This window comes from Eutrigla gurnardus (genome assembly GCF_963514095.1).
Source record: "Eutrigla gurnardus genome assembly, chromosome: 3".
NCBI classification, from domain to species: Eukaryota; Metazoa; Chordata; class Actinopteri; order Perciformes; family Triglidae; genus Eutrigla; species Eutrigla gurnardus.
The window spans coordinates 9,749,052-9,767,241 of record NC_139917.1 but is presented as its reverse complement, the minus strand read 5'-3'; the positions used below and the strand labels follow the sequence as shown (position 1 = coordinate 9,767,241).

The window sequence follows — 18,190 nt, the reverse complement described above, 5'->3', positions numbered from 1 at the left end:
TTGTACTTCTGTACACTTAAAGATGGAAACAATGGGAAGTGTTGTTATTTATATGTTATTATGCCCTGTTTTTTCTGGTCTGGCCCTCCTGAGATCAGTTTGGGTTTCTGAATGTGGCCCAGGAACTAAAATGCGTTTGAAAATGTTGAAGTTTAGATGCTGACAGTGGGATTAGAACAAATGGAAGAGATTGGGAACGACAGCAACTCAGCCAAGAAGTGGTAGACCACGTAAAATGACGGAGTGGGGTCAGCGGATGCTGAGGCACATAGTGCACAGAGGTCACCAACTTTCTGCAGAGTCAATCGCTCGGGTAAAAACACATTCAAAAAGAAACACTTACAATAAACCAAAAACACAAAGGGACCCGGGAGGCCGGACACAGGAACACAAGTAACTTTCATGGAACACAAGGTAGTGCAGCATGCAGGGAATGAACAGCCATGAACACGTACGATGACCCTACAGAGAGACAGGAAACACACAAGGCTCGTTGCCGGTTAGTTTTGTGTCAGACTTGATCCCAACTTGCTCTGTTGTCATGAACGAGTGGGCAACGATAGTCTCACGAGATCAAGGCCTTCCCGTCCAACATCAGTGTGTGACCTCACAAATACACTTCTGGAAGAATGGTCAAAAATTCCCATAAACACACTCCTAAACCTTGTGGAAAGTCTTCCAGTAGAGTTGAAGCCGTTATAACTGCAAAGGGTGGACCGACATCATATTAAACCCTATGGATTAAGAATGGGATGTCACTTTAATTCTTATGCGAGTCAAGGCAGGTGAGTGAATACCTTTGGCAATATAGTGTATGTAGAAATAATGAATATGTTGCCTGTCTGTTGGGTGTTTTAAATGCCTACAATCTTCACTAAAGCATTTCATTGTATAATACTTGTATTGTATCATATTGTATTGTACAGTATTTTATTTATTTATTTATTTTTATTTGATTATTCGTGCAGTGTAGAGGTACTTCCATTTCTTTCTACTTATACATTTGTCTGACAACTGATGTTACTGCAATTGTAGAAACAACACATGATGAACAAAGATAATATGATGCATAATTGACATATTGTACATGTCTGGATCCTACATTTAGTAATACTTCTGTATTATACTTTTACTGCAGTAAAGAACACAGGATAATTTCTTGAACACGTTATGGTTTATTTTATGTAAATATGTATACTTTACTTCAGTGTTTATTTTCTGAGTATATAAAACATAACATTGTAAAATAAATAAATAAGTGATAGTACATTTCCCAACTTTATGTGACGTCAGTCAGAAAGTGTTTACGTTTCCTCTGTTAGCCAGTCTATATTCTGTTTGCTAACAAAAATTCCTGGCCGTCGGTTGGTTCCTGAACGCTCCAGTAGCTGGCACCTTTCGCGCGCTCATCAGACTTGATTAATGTCACCTGTCGCTGTGACGGCAGCGGCTCGTGCTGTGGCGTCTCAATCGGAGCGAGTTTAGCTACTTTTCCGTGAATGTTGTGGTTGTTTGAGCGGCGGCGGGATGCAGAAAGGCCTGAAGAAGTACTTCGTCAACATGGACGAGTACCTGAGCAGTCTGGGCCTCTACAGGAAGATGGTGGCCCGGGACGCGTCCAGTCTGTTCCGCGCCGTGTCAGAACAGGTAAGCTGGGTGAAGGGTGAACAGAGATGGACAGAGTACTCGACCCCAGTACTTGAGTAAGAGTACAAATACTACTGGTCAAAGTTTACTCCGTTACAAGTAAAAGTAGCTCAGTCGACATGGTACTCGAGTAAGAGTCAAAAAGTACTTGCTTTTAAAGGTACTTATCCAAAAGTACATGCTTTTAAATTTACTTTAAGTAAGAGTAAGAGCAAATTTCAAATAAAATGAATAGTTTGAGGCTTAACATACAAACAAATATTATTAATATAACAATAAATATTTGTGTGAAAAAGGCTTTGGGGGTTCATGTCTTCCTGCACCACCAGTAAATACCAACCACTGCTATGCGCAATACAGTCACACAAGATAAGTAAAATATAATACAATACATATACCTTTAACTAGTATGACTAGATTGACATAACGTATCTCACGGTGTTACATTGCCAAGGAAACTGCACTGTCGTAGCTATGTTCGATGCTGCATCGCGTTACGTTACACGACAAAAATAATTTTACTAAAGTGGCTGGCCAGTTAACGTTTGTTGATGTGGGTTTGCCACGCCCCCTTCACCTGTCAACCATACACATGCATTTGGCTGTCGTGTCTGGCTGTTGGGTCATTCCGTGTCATTTCATCAAATTTCTGAAAATCTTCCCACCTGACCACCTCAGAATGTCCTGAAAAAAATCAAGCTTGAGGCAGATGCCTCGAAATGACGACATTTGTTGAGCCCGCTCACTCCATCAATGTCGAGGATGAGAAAGACAGTGACACACCAGAGAAGCCAGCACAGCGACATCTGCCCAGTCAAGACTGCACCACAGATATGATGGTAAGAATCATGTAAACATTCTGCTGATTTGACTAGTATTAACTTGCTTTATATATGTCACAGATAGCAAACGTTGGCTAGCTACACAGAAGGCTAGTTGCCACAAAGGACGGGCGTTCAATAACTAATTAGATGTACTTCTATCAATATATCTTCTAAATCAGATATTTTTGGGGGTTATTGACACTAAAACTATTAGTGTGGGCCGTCCTCCCCTTTATTTAACAACCTGCTGTATCTAATGTAACCGTGTAATTGAAATTGTCCTGTAAACAATAACGTGACTATCTATGACTTTTGCTGCCACATACTACTAAGCTAGTCATACTAGGCTGGGTAAAGGCATATTAACTTTATAACACATTAACATATTACAACTAGGGTTGTCACGATACCAGAATTTCAGTAGTCGATACCAATACCTGTGAATTTCCACGATTCTCGATACTAATTCGATACCACAATTAAAAAAAAAAAAAAACAACAGGACCCATGTACTTTTAAATTCACTAATTTATTGAAAACTGCTTCAAACTGTCAAGTATTTAACACCACTGTGCTTTAAGATCTTTTTGCACAGAATTTAAATTGCAGTACCAGCTGCCAACAGACCTATAGCCATCCAGTATAAAAACAAACAATACTGTGCTTATAAGGCTTTTTGCATGTCGGCTTGTTTGAATCAAGAATTGCTCCGGATTCATCCGCCTCGAATGCAAAATATTTCCACACGCGACTCTTCGCACCTGTCTTGTCGACGAGCCGACGTGTTGTGCTTACGCTCCCACCTGCTGAAGCCATTTTTTTTCGAAGACGGCAAGTTTTCTTCTTCAGCGCCGCTTACTGCTCTGTGCTGCTCACACGCGTATACTGCCCCCGTCAGTTCCGCCAAGAATCGACACGGCTCGCCGAGTGAAAAGTTGTATATTCGGTTCTGACGATACCAGAAAAAAGCAAGTATCGAATTATTTTTTTCGTGTCGGCATCGAATTGGTACCGAAGTATCGGTTCTTGTGACAACCCTAATTACAACACAGCTCTTTATAACGCTGTAGAATGCTCCATTCACTTGAATGGGCCTTCCCAACGTTTGGAGGTCTGACATTTCTGTATAACAGCGCATTGCTATGTATGTCGCTCTACATTATCCCTTATTTAAATCAATACAGTAATTAATGTAAAATTCTTTAAAAATGCGCACAACACTTAACATCCTAACTTTGTTCTAATCGGCCTACTACCATTGTAATATTTTATTGATAGTGTTGTTTCATATATTATTAACATAAATAATACTGATCTATCCAGACTGATGATCCCGTCACGGATGGAAGTAGCCAGGGGACTGACAGCCGAGATGAGGGCAAGAAGATCCCAGAAGAATCAGGAGGAAAAACCTGCACAGAGGCATCCAGAACCCAGGCAAAGCACCAGTGACATGATGGGAAGGTTGATGGTATGCTTCTTTTACTATAGTTCACTTCCTAGCCAAATGATAAATGTGAGCCCTCCATTTTCAACCTGCTGTAGCTATTATCTAGTTGGAATCAGCCTGTTGTTGTCTACCACTAGTATTACTCAGGTTAGTATGCTAATCTAATATTACTAATTTCAAATACTAATATTAAATACTAACATTTTTATTTTTTACTGAGTGTTGTTTCAGTGGTTTACTAACATAAACATTACTTACCTTTTATCTAGACTGAAGATGATCCAGCTGATAGAGCTAACCAGGGCCAAGAAGTCAGTACCCTCCCTTCAAATGTTCATTATTTTTCCAGGCCACAACCAGAGGCCTTAGACCACTTCTTCCATTTTCACCATCTGTAGGTTTAGCATTTGCTAAGAGATAGTAGCTCGTTCATCACTGGCATGAAAAACCTGACACAGTCGTCAGCAAGTGGAAGAGCATGAGAGGAGCAATCTACACAGAGGTTGTCCTGAAAGGGCCTTAAAAAGCAGTGTTCAGAATATTTTCATGGGAAGTCAAATTTCTCTTCGCAGAGAGCAGGTGTGCATGAGACGGCAGGTGTTGGAGCGCATCATAGATGTGGTGAAGCTCATTAGAAAAGGGGTTTGAGCTACAAAGGCTCACAGTCGGAGGCAGCATACATGCTTGATGATGAAACGGTTGCAACTTTTTGGAGATGATTGTTTTGGTAAGAAAATGTCTCAAGGAGCATCTCGCACTCTGCATAGACAAGAGCAAGAAAATACACCGGTCTGGATCCAGAGGAGGTAGAGGTTCTTTAGTCACTCTCTTATCCAAAACAACTCTTGGCAACATCATCACAACCATCCAACACATAATGAAGACCACTATTGATACTCAAGGCCAGGAATCTGGTATGTTCTCTGTCCAGATTGATACCCCACAGGACATCACAGCCCAAGATCAGTGTGTCTTGGCAAGTGGCTCTTTTTTTCTCTGCTCAACAACATTGCAGTTTTTATCAGAGTCCTACCAGAGGATGAACATCTGGGAGAAGGAGAGCAAGGACCCCAGACACAGACATCTCGCTCCGATTGGACACGCGCTGGTGGTCAAAAGACAGTGCTTCGACAAAGGTATTTTGAACTTTTGGAAAACCAGATGGGAGCAATGGTCACCAACTTACAAAAGGAACCCATCAGTCTGGCAGGACAGTGGGATACGTTGACTGTATTTGACTGATGCAAACCACATGGCCATGCATACAAGTTCCTCCTTACTCTATCTGTCACACAGGTGGCGTGTGAGCGAAGTTTTTCGACCCTGAAATCAGTCAAGAACAGACTCGGGAGCTTCCTCTCTCAGCAGCAACTGGAGGCCTTTATACTCATGGCTACTCGGACAGATGTTTTAAAGATGCTGGATAGTGACAAGATCATAGATGGTGTTGCAGAGAAAAGTGAGCTGCTGCGGAAATGACTTATTCAGTGATATAATTATAGTATTAATATTGTGTCACTTCCCTACTTACCAATCTTCACACTAGCTGATAACTATTGCAGACTGTTAAACAAAATAATCTATTCAATAGTGTATACATGCATATTTATTGTCTTCCACCCATAGGTCACCATATTTGTTCCAGAGGGACTGATTTCTCCAGTGTCAACACATCTTAAAGCCAGCATCAACCCACGATCGAAAATCAAAGGATGATTGGGTACTCTATACTGTTGACACTGGTTCTTATCCCTGACACCAGTATAAAAGAGGAACATTGGGGAAAAAAATGGAATTAAAAAGGCTCTACCAAATGTTTTTTGATGTGAGTTTCTATTTTAAGACTCTTAAGTCCTACAGTAGATATCCAAGTTTAGTTTAAATATCTTTTTCTTGGTGATCTAAACAAGAGATGATGATGAAGAATGAGAATTATCTGTTGGAGTATGTTAGTAACTTAGTGAGACAAGGGTCAAGAGAATAGTGTAAAGAGAGTTTTGCTAGCCAGGGTTTCAAAATGGCTTATTGTTGCCCTCTAGTGGTTGATTTTCGGTACAGGCAGTATAATTTTATTCTATGTCTGGCAAATTGATGGGTCAGGTCCAAAGTATTGCATCAATGATCTATTAACGTCTGTTAAAATCACAGATGCCCCTGGGCTTGTATGTATATGGCATAATTATTTTATGGCTAATTGGTGTCATATTTGACTCAAAAAACTTTTTTTTTATGGGAAAATAGTTTAATAAGATGTTAAAATTTTAGTCAAATACTGTGATTGTTTTTCCCTGTCCCCTGTAGAGTGGGCCTGTCGAGAACAAATTCCCGGATGCTTTTTTTTGCCCCAGTCTGCCCCTGTACACTACTTGATCCTCACAATTTTTTCCAGTAGAACCTCACTTAGAAGACAAAGTCCACAGGAGATCCACCTCAACTCCAAAATACCAAAAGCCATCTCCAACTAAGCATATCTGCTTACTTATGTCATCCCACTTAACATACAGTATATGTAATGCATCCAGCTATTTAGGGCCCTATGAAATCTGTTTTAATTTTTTACATCAAATGGTGTGTAATCATGTGGTTGATTAATCAAAATTTAGATACTTAAGAAACATTCTAGTAGTTCCATTCTAATAATTCTAACTCGTCATTCAGAGACCATACAAAGGAGCATAAATATGCAATTGCAAGTGTGTGTGCAATAATTTATGGAGGAGTCACAATATACCCCCCCCCCCCCAAGTTACACTTATAGAGCCACAAATTGAGGCTTGACAAGCCGCAAAAGGCTCATGAGCTGCGCAATGCCCAACGCTGTACTAGTCTCTCACATGGCCAGATCTCGTGGTGCGAATAACCAAAGGCTGGCCACGCAAGACTAACGCATCTAAGGGAAAAGGTATATATTAAAAGATCAATCCTGGGATTTTATTAATCAATATCGGAACATTCAAATGAAGATCGAAAGAAAATCGAATATTTGAACCCAGCCCTACCTAACCCCAGTTTCTGTACATAATGTCACTTTTTTTTGAGTGAATGAAAAATATGGTCATCACACACACACACACTGACATCTTTTTCAACACACACAACAATCATCTCAGTTGAATATACACTGCTCAAAAAAATAAAGGGGAACACTAAAACGACATAATGTAACTGCAAGTCAATCATATTTCTGAGGTATCAGCCTGTCCAATTAAGAAGCAGCACTGATTGGGAATCAATTTTACCTGCTGTTGTGCAAATGGAACAGACCACAGGTGGACATCCCTCTAAAGGAATGGTTCTGCAGGTGGTGACTAGGGATGGATGGCCAAAACTAAAAATATTTTTGACCGACCACCGAGCTTCCTTAACCGATTGAAACCGGTTAACCGATCAGATTAAAATGCGCTATTATGTCTCTCTCTCTCTCTCTCTCTCTCTCTCTCTCTCTCTCTCTCTCTCTCTCTCTCTCTCTCTCTCTCTGCCAGCGCTGCCCTTCCACTCACGTCACTTTTTTAAATCCCCTACAGCGTGAAACATCGAGTTCCGCCGCCACGGCTCATTTGAGAACATGACAGCTCCGAGACGCTGCTTGTTTAGTTTGAGGAGATGGTAGTGCTAATAATAAAAAAGCAAGATGATTATCATCATTACCTTATCTGTTACCATTGAAAATCCTGAAATGTAGTAATGATCCGAATCCAAGCCCATCCAAGATAAAACAGGCACCTTCGGAATGCGTAAAAGAGACACCTGCGCAAAATGTTTTTATTTGGGCTGTTAAGTATAAACATGCGATTTATGTTCACTTCACACAAAAAAAAGATCTTGTAATGAGATGGCAAACTGTAGTCTTGTAGTCTACTCCTAGTTGCGTAGCGTGTAGTCTTCTACTGTGTATAATAATTGAGATCACGTTCTCCGCACCTCGCATGCGGGAATAATTAAGACTTGAGGAGAAATTAAACAGTGGGAGACGCTGTGTCCGTCATGCATGTATATCTCAAAACAGGGTCAGAGTGCACAGCAGTAGACATGATGGGGCGAGACCTGCACGAGCAGCCGGGCTCATCATCATCACCGTCTTCATCATCCGCACTCCACAGCTGCACCGAATTCCCCGTCCAACACCAGAATGGCGGGACCCCGGGGCCTGTGTGGCCCTCGTGCGCCGCTCAGACCAGCTGCCGCCCCAACTCAGGCTGCCGAGGCGCGAGACCAGGCACGAGCCGCGCACAAATACACTCCGCAGTCCACGCTAGGGTTGGGCGGTATGACGGTATTATACCGTGTGACGGTATAAAAGTGTCTACCGGTAGAAATTTTGCAATACTGTTTATACCGGAGAACACGCAGATGTCTGCGGCATCGCTCTGAGTCACTGTAATTACACCGCCTCGACACACGGGGCACTGCAGGCATTGCAGCAGACTGCTTGCGTGGTTGCATGAGCACGACGTAGAAGAAACGGCTTTACCTGAGGGATAACAATCATGGCGGAGGCGGAGAGTGAACGTCACGAGGAAACGGAGGCAGCGCGACCCACCCATGACGAAGAGGAGGAACTCGTTCCAAAAAAGGGCGCTACGTCTGTTGTGTGGAACTTTTTCGGATTTGGAAAATCCGACAACGAACAAAAAGCGATACTCTGCAAAGAGTGTCGCACGACTGTTGCTGCTGCAGGTGGAAACACCGGTAACCTCTTCCACCACTTAAAGTTAAAACATGCAAAGCAGTATTATGAGTCTTTCGCCAAAGGCACATCGCATCGATGGAGGGAGATAACGGAGGCCATCACGACGCATACTTTTTCTCATTTGTTATTTTTATTTCTTATTAAGATGGAGTTCTGTGTTAACATTTGCACACACACTATAGCTTAAGTTAAAGCTGGTGTTCAAATGTTTACCAGACATTTGCACATTCTTTGTGGTTTATTATTTATTATATTATTATATTTTCTTTAAAATAATGTTATGCTGCTTAAAATCTAAAAATTAAAATAGAAGAGGAAAATGCTCAAATGCGACAGTGGTTATTTTTAAGCCATTAATTGAATTTACAGGGGGAAAAACCATACCGTGATATATACCGTTACCGTGATATGAAATTATTCATACCGTGATATAAGATTTTGCTCATACCGCCCAACCCTAGTCCACGCTGACTTGACAAGTTTAATCGGTTAACCTTAATACGGTCAACCACTGGTCAAACGGTCACCTGTTAACATCCCTGACCACAGACCGTTTCTGTGTTCTCTGCCTTTCTGGCAGATTTTTTTCTTTTTTGAATTTTGGCAGTGTTTGCACTACTAGAGGTAGCATGAGGCGGTTTCTCCAACCCGCAGAAGTTGCCTAGTTGGTGCAACTCATCCAGGATGGCAAATGAATGCACACTGTGGCAAGAAGGTTTGCTGTGTCCCCCAGCACAGTGTCGAGAGCATGGAGGAGATTCCAGGAGACAGGCCAGTACACCAGGAGACATGGAGGGGGCCGAAGAAGGACAACAACCCAGCAGGACCGATATCTGCTCCTTTGTGCACGGAGGAACAGAAGGAGCACTGCCTGAGCCCTACAAAATGACCTCCAGCAGGCCACTGATGTTCAGGTTTCAACTCAAACGGTCCAAAATCGACTCCACGAGGGTGGTTTGAGGGCCCGACGTCCACAAATAGGGCCTGTGCTTACAACCCAACACCGTGCAATGCGATTGGCATTTGCTAGAGATCACAGAGATTGGCAGACTTGCCATTGGCGCCCTGTGCTCTTCACAGATGAGAGCAGGTTCACCCTGAGCACATGTTACCGACGTGACAGGGTCTGGCGACGCCGTGGAGAACATTCTGCTGCTGCAACATCCTCCAGCATGACTGGTTTGGAGGTGGGTCAGTGATGGTCTGGGGAGGCATTTCTTTGGAAGGTCACACAGCCCTCCATGTGCTTGCCGGAGGTAGCCTGACTGCCATTAGGTCCCGGGATGAGATCCTCAGACCCATTGTGAGACTGCTGGTGCAGCGGGCCCAAGGTTCCTTCTAATGCATGACAATGCTAGGCCTCATGTGGCTGGAGTGTGTCAGCAGTTCCTGCATGATGAAAGCATTGATGTTATGGACTGGCCTGCCCGTTCCCCAGACCTAAATCCTATTGAGCACATCTGGGACATCATGTCTTGTTCCATCCACCAACGCCATGTCCACCACAGACTGTCCAGGAGTTGACTGCTGCTCTGGTCCAGGTCTGGGAGGAGATCCCTCAGGAGACCATCCGTGGTCCCATCAGGAGCATGTCCAGGCGTTGTAGGGAGTGCAAACAGGCACGTGGAGGACACACTGACTACTGAGGATCATATCGACATGTCTTGAAAAATCTCCACAAAAGTTGGATCAGCCTGGGATCTGATTTTCCACTTTGATTTTTGGTATGATTCTGAATCGAGACCTCCATAAGATGAGGAATTTGATTTCATTAATCATCCTTATGTTGTTTTGTAATGAATAAAGATTTTCAACTGGAATGTTATTCATTGATAACTAGCATGTGGTGTTTAGGTGTTCCCTTTTATTTATTTATTTATTTATTTATTTTGGGGGGCAGTTTATTTGCTCCAACGTCTACCAGTGCTCAAAAACACATGGAGGAACTAAGAAATATTCATTTTTTCCCTTTATATCCCCAAAATGGGAAAATGGCTCAATCTGTTGGAAAACAGTAGAAACTACAATTTTAAAAGTCTTGACTTCAGAATGGAAGCCTAAAAAGAGCAATTGCATGATTTTATGCTGTAATGGCAGTGGCATCAAACATTGTAGTTTTTCCTGTTTTTCAGTGGGAGATTGTTCTCCTAAATAGCTGAGTCAGATTTGTGTTTACAAATCTAAAACTGCACAAAAAAAAAAAAAAATTCATCACAGATTTCTCGAAATACTCATACCAGTACACCACTCTCTTACATCCCTACACAACCACATAATTTTTGTTGCATTTGTATTCTACTGGCCTGCTATGATCTGCAAATACATAAATCATACAAAAGACAGTGAATCTTTGGAAAAGAGAGGAATTTTCTCTGTTCCCAAAATAGGGAAATGGTTTTATCTGGTCAAAAATAGTACAAACTGCATTTCTGCAGCAGAATGCCGGGGGGGGGGGGGTTCATAGTATAGAACAGGGGTCTCAAACTCGCGGCCCGCCGGCCAATTGCGGCCCCTGGAACGATATTTTGCGGTCCCCTACCTGAAATCAAAGATTGATGTTAGTGCGGCCCACATGTTTTTTTCTTCACTTTATCTGCATGAGTCGTTGCCCTGTGCGTTTTGTATTTTTTAACACTTGTGGGCTACCATAGCTCAGGCACATGATAACAACACGAATTAGCAACGTTGGTCACTTGTACCGTAATTTCCGGACAATTGAGCGCACCTGAATATAAGTCGCACCCACTAACATTGGTCCCACTTTTTTTGTGGAATACTTGATGTGGCCCAGCCTCACCCAGACTCTACCTCCAGCGGCCCACAGGTTAGTTGAGTTTGAGACCCCTGGTATAGAACGATGATTAAAAACAATTGCTTTTGTTGCCCTTCCACGCTTTCACAGTCTGAGCCAATCAGAGGCAGAATGGGGTGGGACGTCGTCTCCGATTGGTTCAGACCCTGGCCTCTTGTTCGCCGAATGTTTTGGGGGAAAAATCGGGTGTATAAACGTTAATATAATGCATGTAAAACTGTAGTTATCCTTCTCCTCCTTGAGCAGCTAAACTGTAGAGAACTGTAGATCGTTTTCCCTTCAGGCAGGTGCTGGGAGGTAACCGCTTCACCACCTGTCTCTCCTCGCACCGTAAAGGCCCTGACATTGACAAATTGGTCTATGTTTGGGAAACACTGTCTAGGGCCTGGCTGTGAACGCTGATTTTTGCATGAAATTGTTCCGAATCGAAACATTAAAAAAGCACCAGAAACACCAGCTGTTATGGTGTGGTGGGCCGAGCTCCCCTCACCATCAGGCAGCCACAACCCGATGTAGTGACGAGTCAGATATAACATTTAACACTACTTATATCACCAAAGAAAAGGATTCTACGTTTATTTTTAAACAATTTAATATTTGTTGAAATTTAAATTAAGCAAAAATCTTTATTCCTGTTTATTAAATGACCAGTGTATTTTGGAACTAAAGAAAAGGTATATGTGTATTATTGTGACACCATGAGGCGCAGAGAAAAATGTTTGCGTGCACCTAAATGAAAAAGTTAGTCTGGAGCCCTGATGTACCTATTGAATGGGTCACCTTAATCATTATCAGAGCTGGAGAGAGGTCAGAGCTGGGGGGAGGGGGGTCACAGTTGGAGGGGAGAGGTCAGAGCTGGTGGAGGAGAGGTCAGAGCTGGGGGGAGGGGGGTCACAGTTGGAGGGGAGAGGTCAGAGCAGGTGGAGGAGAGGTCACAGCTGGGGGGAGGGGGGGTCACAGTTGGAGGGGAGAGGTCAGAGCAGGTGGAGGAGAGGTCACAGCTGGGGGGAGGGGGGGGTCACAGTTGGAGGGGAGAGGTCAGAGCTGGAGAGGAGAGGTCAGTGCAGTGGGGGAGAGGTCAGAGCTGGGGGTAGGGGGTCACAGTTGGAAGGGAGAGGTCAGAGCTGGAGAGGAGAGGTCAGTGCAGTGGGGGAGAGGTCAGAGCTGGGGGGAGGGGGGTCACAGTTGGAAGGGAGAGGTCAGAGCGAGTGAGGTAGCCAGAGACAAAGGGCGCCTCTTGTAATGTTAGATTATTTACTTAAAAAAATGAAATAGAAAGTTCCATTTAAACTACTGGGTTTGTTTGTTCTTAATTTTTTTTATTCTGATTGACATTCTGTGGAGAAATAGAGAAACATAGGTGTTAATATTGCAGACTGAAGTGTGTGTGTGTGTGTGTGTGTGTGTGTGTAGTTGTATTACTCTCAGAACTACCATCAGAGGATCCGTCAGGACTGCGCCGACTTCATGAGAGCTAACAGATGCAACTTTGAACCAGTGAGTTACCGATCTAGAGAAACGCATGTATTGTCAGTACTGCCAGTTAACCAGGTGGTTCAGCTCTTCTGTTTTCCTTCAGTTTGTTGAAGGTTCATTTGAGAAATATCTGGAGCGTCTAGAAGATCCAAAGGTGAGTTGCTGTAACATTTGACCCTTCAGTCCGCAGTGTGTAACAGTGTGTGTTTTCAGGAGACAGTGGGTCAGGTGGAGATCAAGGCCCTGTCTCAGCTTTACAGGTGAGAAAAACTTGTATACACCTTCTCCAGTCTGAAGTCTTTTATTCAGTGGCTGAAAGTGTGTGTGTTTTTTGTGTGTGTTTTTGTGTGTGTAGGCGTTGCTTCTTGATCTACCGTTACCCGGGGAAACCAGCAACGGTGATCTCAGAGGATGACTTTGTTGACAAGGTGAAGAAGTTTGTGTCATTGTTTTAGGGTGGGGTGATATGAACCAATAATCAGATCTCTGTATTTTATTTATATATACAGCTCTGGAAAAAATAAGAGACCACTGCAAAATGATCACTTTCTCTGGTTTTACTATTTAAAGTTGGGCGTTTCAGTAAAATTAACATATTTGCTTTAATCTATAAACTACTGACGACAATTCTTCCAAAATCCAAATAAAAACCTTGACATTTACAGCATTTATTTTCAGAAAATCACAACTGGTCAAAATAACAGTAAAAGTTTTCAGACCTCAAATAATGCAAAGAAAACCAGATCATAATTATTTTTAAACACAATACTAATGTAAAGAGTTCATAAATTAATGTTTGGTGGAATAACCCTGATTATTGATCCTGGCTTTCATGCATCTTGGCATCTCCACCAGTCCCTCACATTGCTCTTGGGTGACTTTATGCCGCTCCTGGTGCAAATCAGCCTGGATTTGTTTGATGGCTTATTGACAGACCGATTGATCGGTCGATCACTACTCCTTTTGTGGAGGACGACAAGGAGCAGCTCTGGCAGAGTCCTAGAACATGACCTCCAGCAGGCTACTGGTCCAAACTGTCAGAAACAGACTCCATGAGGGTGGCATGAGGGCCTAACATCCTAGTGGGACCTGGTCTGACCTGGTCTCACAGCCTAGCACCCCACAGCTCCATTGGCATTCACCAGAGAACACCAGGCTGGCAGGTCCACCATTGAAGCCCTGTTCTCTTCACAGACGAGAGAAGGTTCACACTGAGCACATGTGACAGACTGAAAGAGTCTGGAGACGCTGTGGTGAATGTGATGCTGCTGTAACATCATCCAGCAGGACCAGTTTGGTCTGGGGAGGCCTTCCCTTGGAGTGTCACACAGACCTCCATGTCTTAGCCAATGGTACCCTGACTGCTGTTAGCTACCGGGATGAAATCCTCGGAGTGATTGTCGGACCATAAGCTGATGCAGTGGTCCCTGGATTCCTCCTGGTGCAGTGTGCCCTGGGTTCCTCCTGGTGCAGTTGAGGACTTGGGATCATCTTGGTACAGTAGGCCCTGGGTTCCTCCTGGTGCAGTTGAGGACTTGGGATCATCTTGGTACAGTAGGCCCTGGGTTCCTCCTGGTGCAGTTGAGGACTTGGGATCATCTTGGTACAGTAGGCCCTGGGTTCCTCCTGGTGCAGTTGAGGACTTGGGATCATCTTGGTACAGTAGGCCCTGGGTTCCTCCTGGTGCAGTTGAGGACTTGGGATCATCTTGGTACAGTAGGCCCTGGGTTCCTCCTGGTGCAGTTGAGGACTTGGGATCATCTTGGTACAGTAGGCCCTGGGTTCCTCCTGGTGCAGTTGATCTTGGGATCATCTTGGTACAGTAGGCCCTGGGTTCCTCCTGGTGCAGTGGGTCCTGGATTCCTCCTGGTGCAGTGTGTCCTGGGTTCCTCCTGGTCCAGGACTAGCTCGGCCTCATGTGTCCAGAGTGTATTTACAGTTCCTGACTAGTGCTGGGCGGTATGACCAAAAATGTATATCACGGTATTTTTCAAAATGATATCGGTTTCACGGTATTTGACGGTATTTTTTTTTTCAAGCACGACTGGGTGTTAACCTAATTTTCTAATAATTTAGAGAATAATTACTGCAGTAAATGGGCTTGGACTGACATATTTTAATGTCATAAGGAGTGAATATTGTAGAAAAACATTAATGTCCACACTAGCATTAATGATGTGAAGGAATCAGAATGCATGACTGTTGCAGTCAAAATACAGAACCCTTTATTGTTTTGCAACTTGAAAAAACATCTTTTGTAAACCAACTGGCTACACAATGTAAACAATACGTCTCCTGTAACTGCAATATGAAGACTTCTTTATCCACTGGACATCAATTAAGGCAACATCCATAAATAATATTGAAACAAATAAATAGTTCCACAGTTTGCTTTTCTCGTCGTAGGCAGTCCCCCTAGCAAACGCGTCTTTGAGTGACATTTGACTCGTCTCTTCTCCCGCAGTGCGAACAGCGGCTACAACTTTAGCCCGACGGCATTTGCAGAATATTGTTGTTTGTTCGACGTCGATTTTTTAAAGCCGAAGAATTTCCAAACAACAGACACGGCTCCTCTTTTCGGCACAAGTTCTTCTGTTTCACTGCTTGCTCGTTCGGAACTTTCGGCGAAAGTTTCGGCGAAAAAAAGAAATGGATAAACACGGCGAAAGTTTCGGCAAAAAGAAACTTTCGCCGTGTTTATCTATTTTTTCACCGCATCTTACGCTCAACACAGGCTGTGCTCTCGCATGCTGCTTGTTTGGTGCAGCTGCTAAACAGCCCCCTCTCAAACAATGTCCGGCGGCGCGACGTTCCGCCGCTCTGCGTTCCCGACGTTCATACGCTAAACACTCACCGGTATTGGGGTATATGAAAAATGCATATCATAAACAAAAAAACCACCGGTATTCGGTATGAACCGGTATACCGCCCAGCACTATTCCTGACCCTCTCATTCTCCTGACTTAATACACTGACACCTATGGGATATTATGTACTGGTGTATCTAACGCCGCTAAGTACCACCACAGACTGTCCAGGAGCACACTGATGCCCTCATCCAGGTCTGGGAGGAGATCCCCCAGAACCCCATCCTCTGACTCATCAGGAACAGCCCAGATTGGAAGTTCATCCAGGCAGGCGGGGGACAAACTCACTACTGAGTCACATGATGTGCTGCTCTGATTAAATTCACACCAGATGTATCAGCCTGATGTTTCACTGCGAGTTTGAATCCAGCCCTCAATGGGTTGATGGTTCTGGTTTCCATTGATCGATTACATCATTAAGTCAACACATGTGAGATAAAACTCTATTAACACAGAAATCATATATGATGTGGTTAAGCTGTGTTAAAGACAGGACAGGACATTATTAAGGACTACTTCATTTCAATCAATTCAACAAAGTAATGAAGCTGTTTTCAGTGTGTTTTTTTGGCTGATCAGATAACTGTAAATTAGGGCTGAACGATATGGACAAAATTTCATATCTCGATATTCATGCCAGATGTCTCGATTACGATATGACTACGGGTGCGGTGAAAACCAAATATTTTTCAGAAAAATAAAAACATCATAATACAAAAGAATGTGGAAACTGCAGTTTTATTGATAAGTCACTGCTAGTCATCAACATTAACATAAAGTCACCAATCAAAAATGTCTTTATGTCTGGTGGAAGCCAACTCATACGGTGTAACGCTACTGAATGCATTGCAATACACTCGGTGCAATTTTCGCCAAACACGACCTGCACAACACCTCGCTCTGGTTGACATCATCGTTATTAAATCCAAAATACCTCCAAATAATGGAGGATGATTTATGTTTTGGCACCAAATCAGATTCGGCACCGCCACCGCCGCATTATCTTCCGCACTCGTCTCACTTTTCTTTCTTTCTTTTTGATTTCCCCGCTGCGTATGTTGCGTCTGTGTCTCAGTCTCCGTCTCCCTCACTCCCGCGGCGGGAGTCCCGCCCTCGTATGTTCGTCATTGGTTGGCTTCAGCTGTCGATCCACAGCAAGCATGAAATAAGGTTTGTGGTTGGCTGGCCATAGCGGTGCATTCAAGGGCAATCGTAAAACTGAAGTTTATTGTGACCGCCAGAGCTTTACATGCAGGGCGAGCGCGGGGGAAAGCTATATCGTTGCTTTTTCGATATTAATATCTTGAATGTTCATATCTAGATATAGATATAACGATATATCGTTCAGCCCTACTGTAAAAGTAAATCCAGGTGAAGTTCTGTGATGTGATTGGTCAGTCTGCCTCCTGTGTTGTCTAGGTGACACTGTGTTGCTCCATCAATGGTCACTATGACATTGTTTACCCGAGGAGTTACCCCCAGTCTGCTGCCCTCTGTCAATGTGAGTACTGATCATTGACTGGCGAATCGGAGTGAGTGACAGCTTTAAAAGGTGTGTGTGTGTGTGTGTGTAGCTCTTTTCTATGAGCTGCTCTACACTCAGGTGTTTGGATTTGAGGAGACGGAGCTCTGTCAGGCCATGGAGGCCTTCAGGGTCGGAGCTCGTCGCTATAGAAACAGCCTGTCGATGTGTAGTGACGTCGACTTTGGCTACGACACACCTGAGGACCGATGTCACAGGTACACACACACTCTGATGTCCTGAAAAGATGCAGACCAAAGTAACTCTTTACAGTTTTGTCTTTTTCAATGATAATGCAGATGATAAAGATCCTGTTAGTTATTGTTCTCAGTGTCTGCTGAGTCATGGTCTCCATCAATTCCCGTTTGTTCTTTGCTGAGTCATGGTCTCCATCACTTAGCATTTGTTAGCAGATTGTCAAAGGTCTTAACGCATTTTACTAGACCTCGGGGTGAAACGTCATGAGGTGAAGGAAAGATGGAAGGAGCTCCTCCCTTCTGTTGCTGTTAAAATCAACTCTGCTCTGTAAACCAACAGAACAACACTGTGTAATGTGAATTCAACCATGCAGTTAATCAGAGTTGATTTAAACAGCAACAGGAATAAGGAGCTGCTGGAGCTGAAGCCGGTCAGTGAACCAGCTGTTTATAGAAGCAACAACATGGGGAGAAGTGGACGATTCTTTTTGTAGTCCATTATGTCAGAACTGGCTCAGATCTCTGACAAAAACAGCACAAGAGGGAAGTTGCCGGCAATTATATTTATTGACAAACCCCCCCATACCAATACCAAAACTACGTCAGGCTATTCTATATCTGTAACAGCGGAAGATCAGCAGTGTGCGCAGGTGCTTGGCTGCATAAGTGAATGTTGGTTGCGCATTAAAAACCAATAAGCAGAAC

At 43.5% G+C, this 18,190-nt stretch overlaps 1 protein-coding gene across 3 annotated transcripts in view; it reads left to right on the top strand.

Annotated features, from left to right (window-relative positions):
* Positions 1–1,420: 1,420 nt before the first annotated feature.
* alg13 (ALG13 UDP-N-acetylglucosaminyltransferase subunit) overlaps positions 1,421–18,190 on the top strand; it is a gene marked incomplete at its 3' end in the record, with an annotated part of 41,189 nt that continues 24,419 nt past the window's right edge. For all 3 annotated transcript variants that reach the window (XM_084005313.1, XM_084005312.1, XM_084005311.1), the window contains exons 1-7: positions 1,421–1,647; positions 12,837–12,920; positions 13,003–13,053; positions 13,113–13,159; positions 13,255–13,327; positions 17,186–17,267; positions 17,341–17,506. In XM_084005313.1, the coding sequence (XP_083861439.1) occupies positions 1,528–1,647; positions 12,837–12,920; positions 13,003–13,053; positions 13,113–13,159; positions 13,255–13,327; positions 17,186–17,267; positions 17,341–17,506 (623 nt within the window). In that variant the 5' untranslated portion in view covers positions 1,421–1,527. The remainder of the gene's footprint in view (positions 1,648–12,836; positions 12,921–13,002; positions 13,054–13,112; positions 13,160–13,254; positions 13,328–17,185; positions 17,268–17,340; positions 17,507–18,190) is intronic.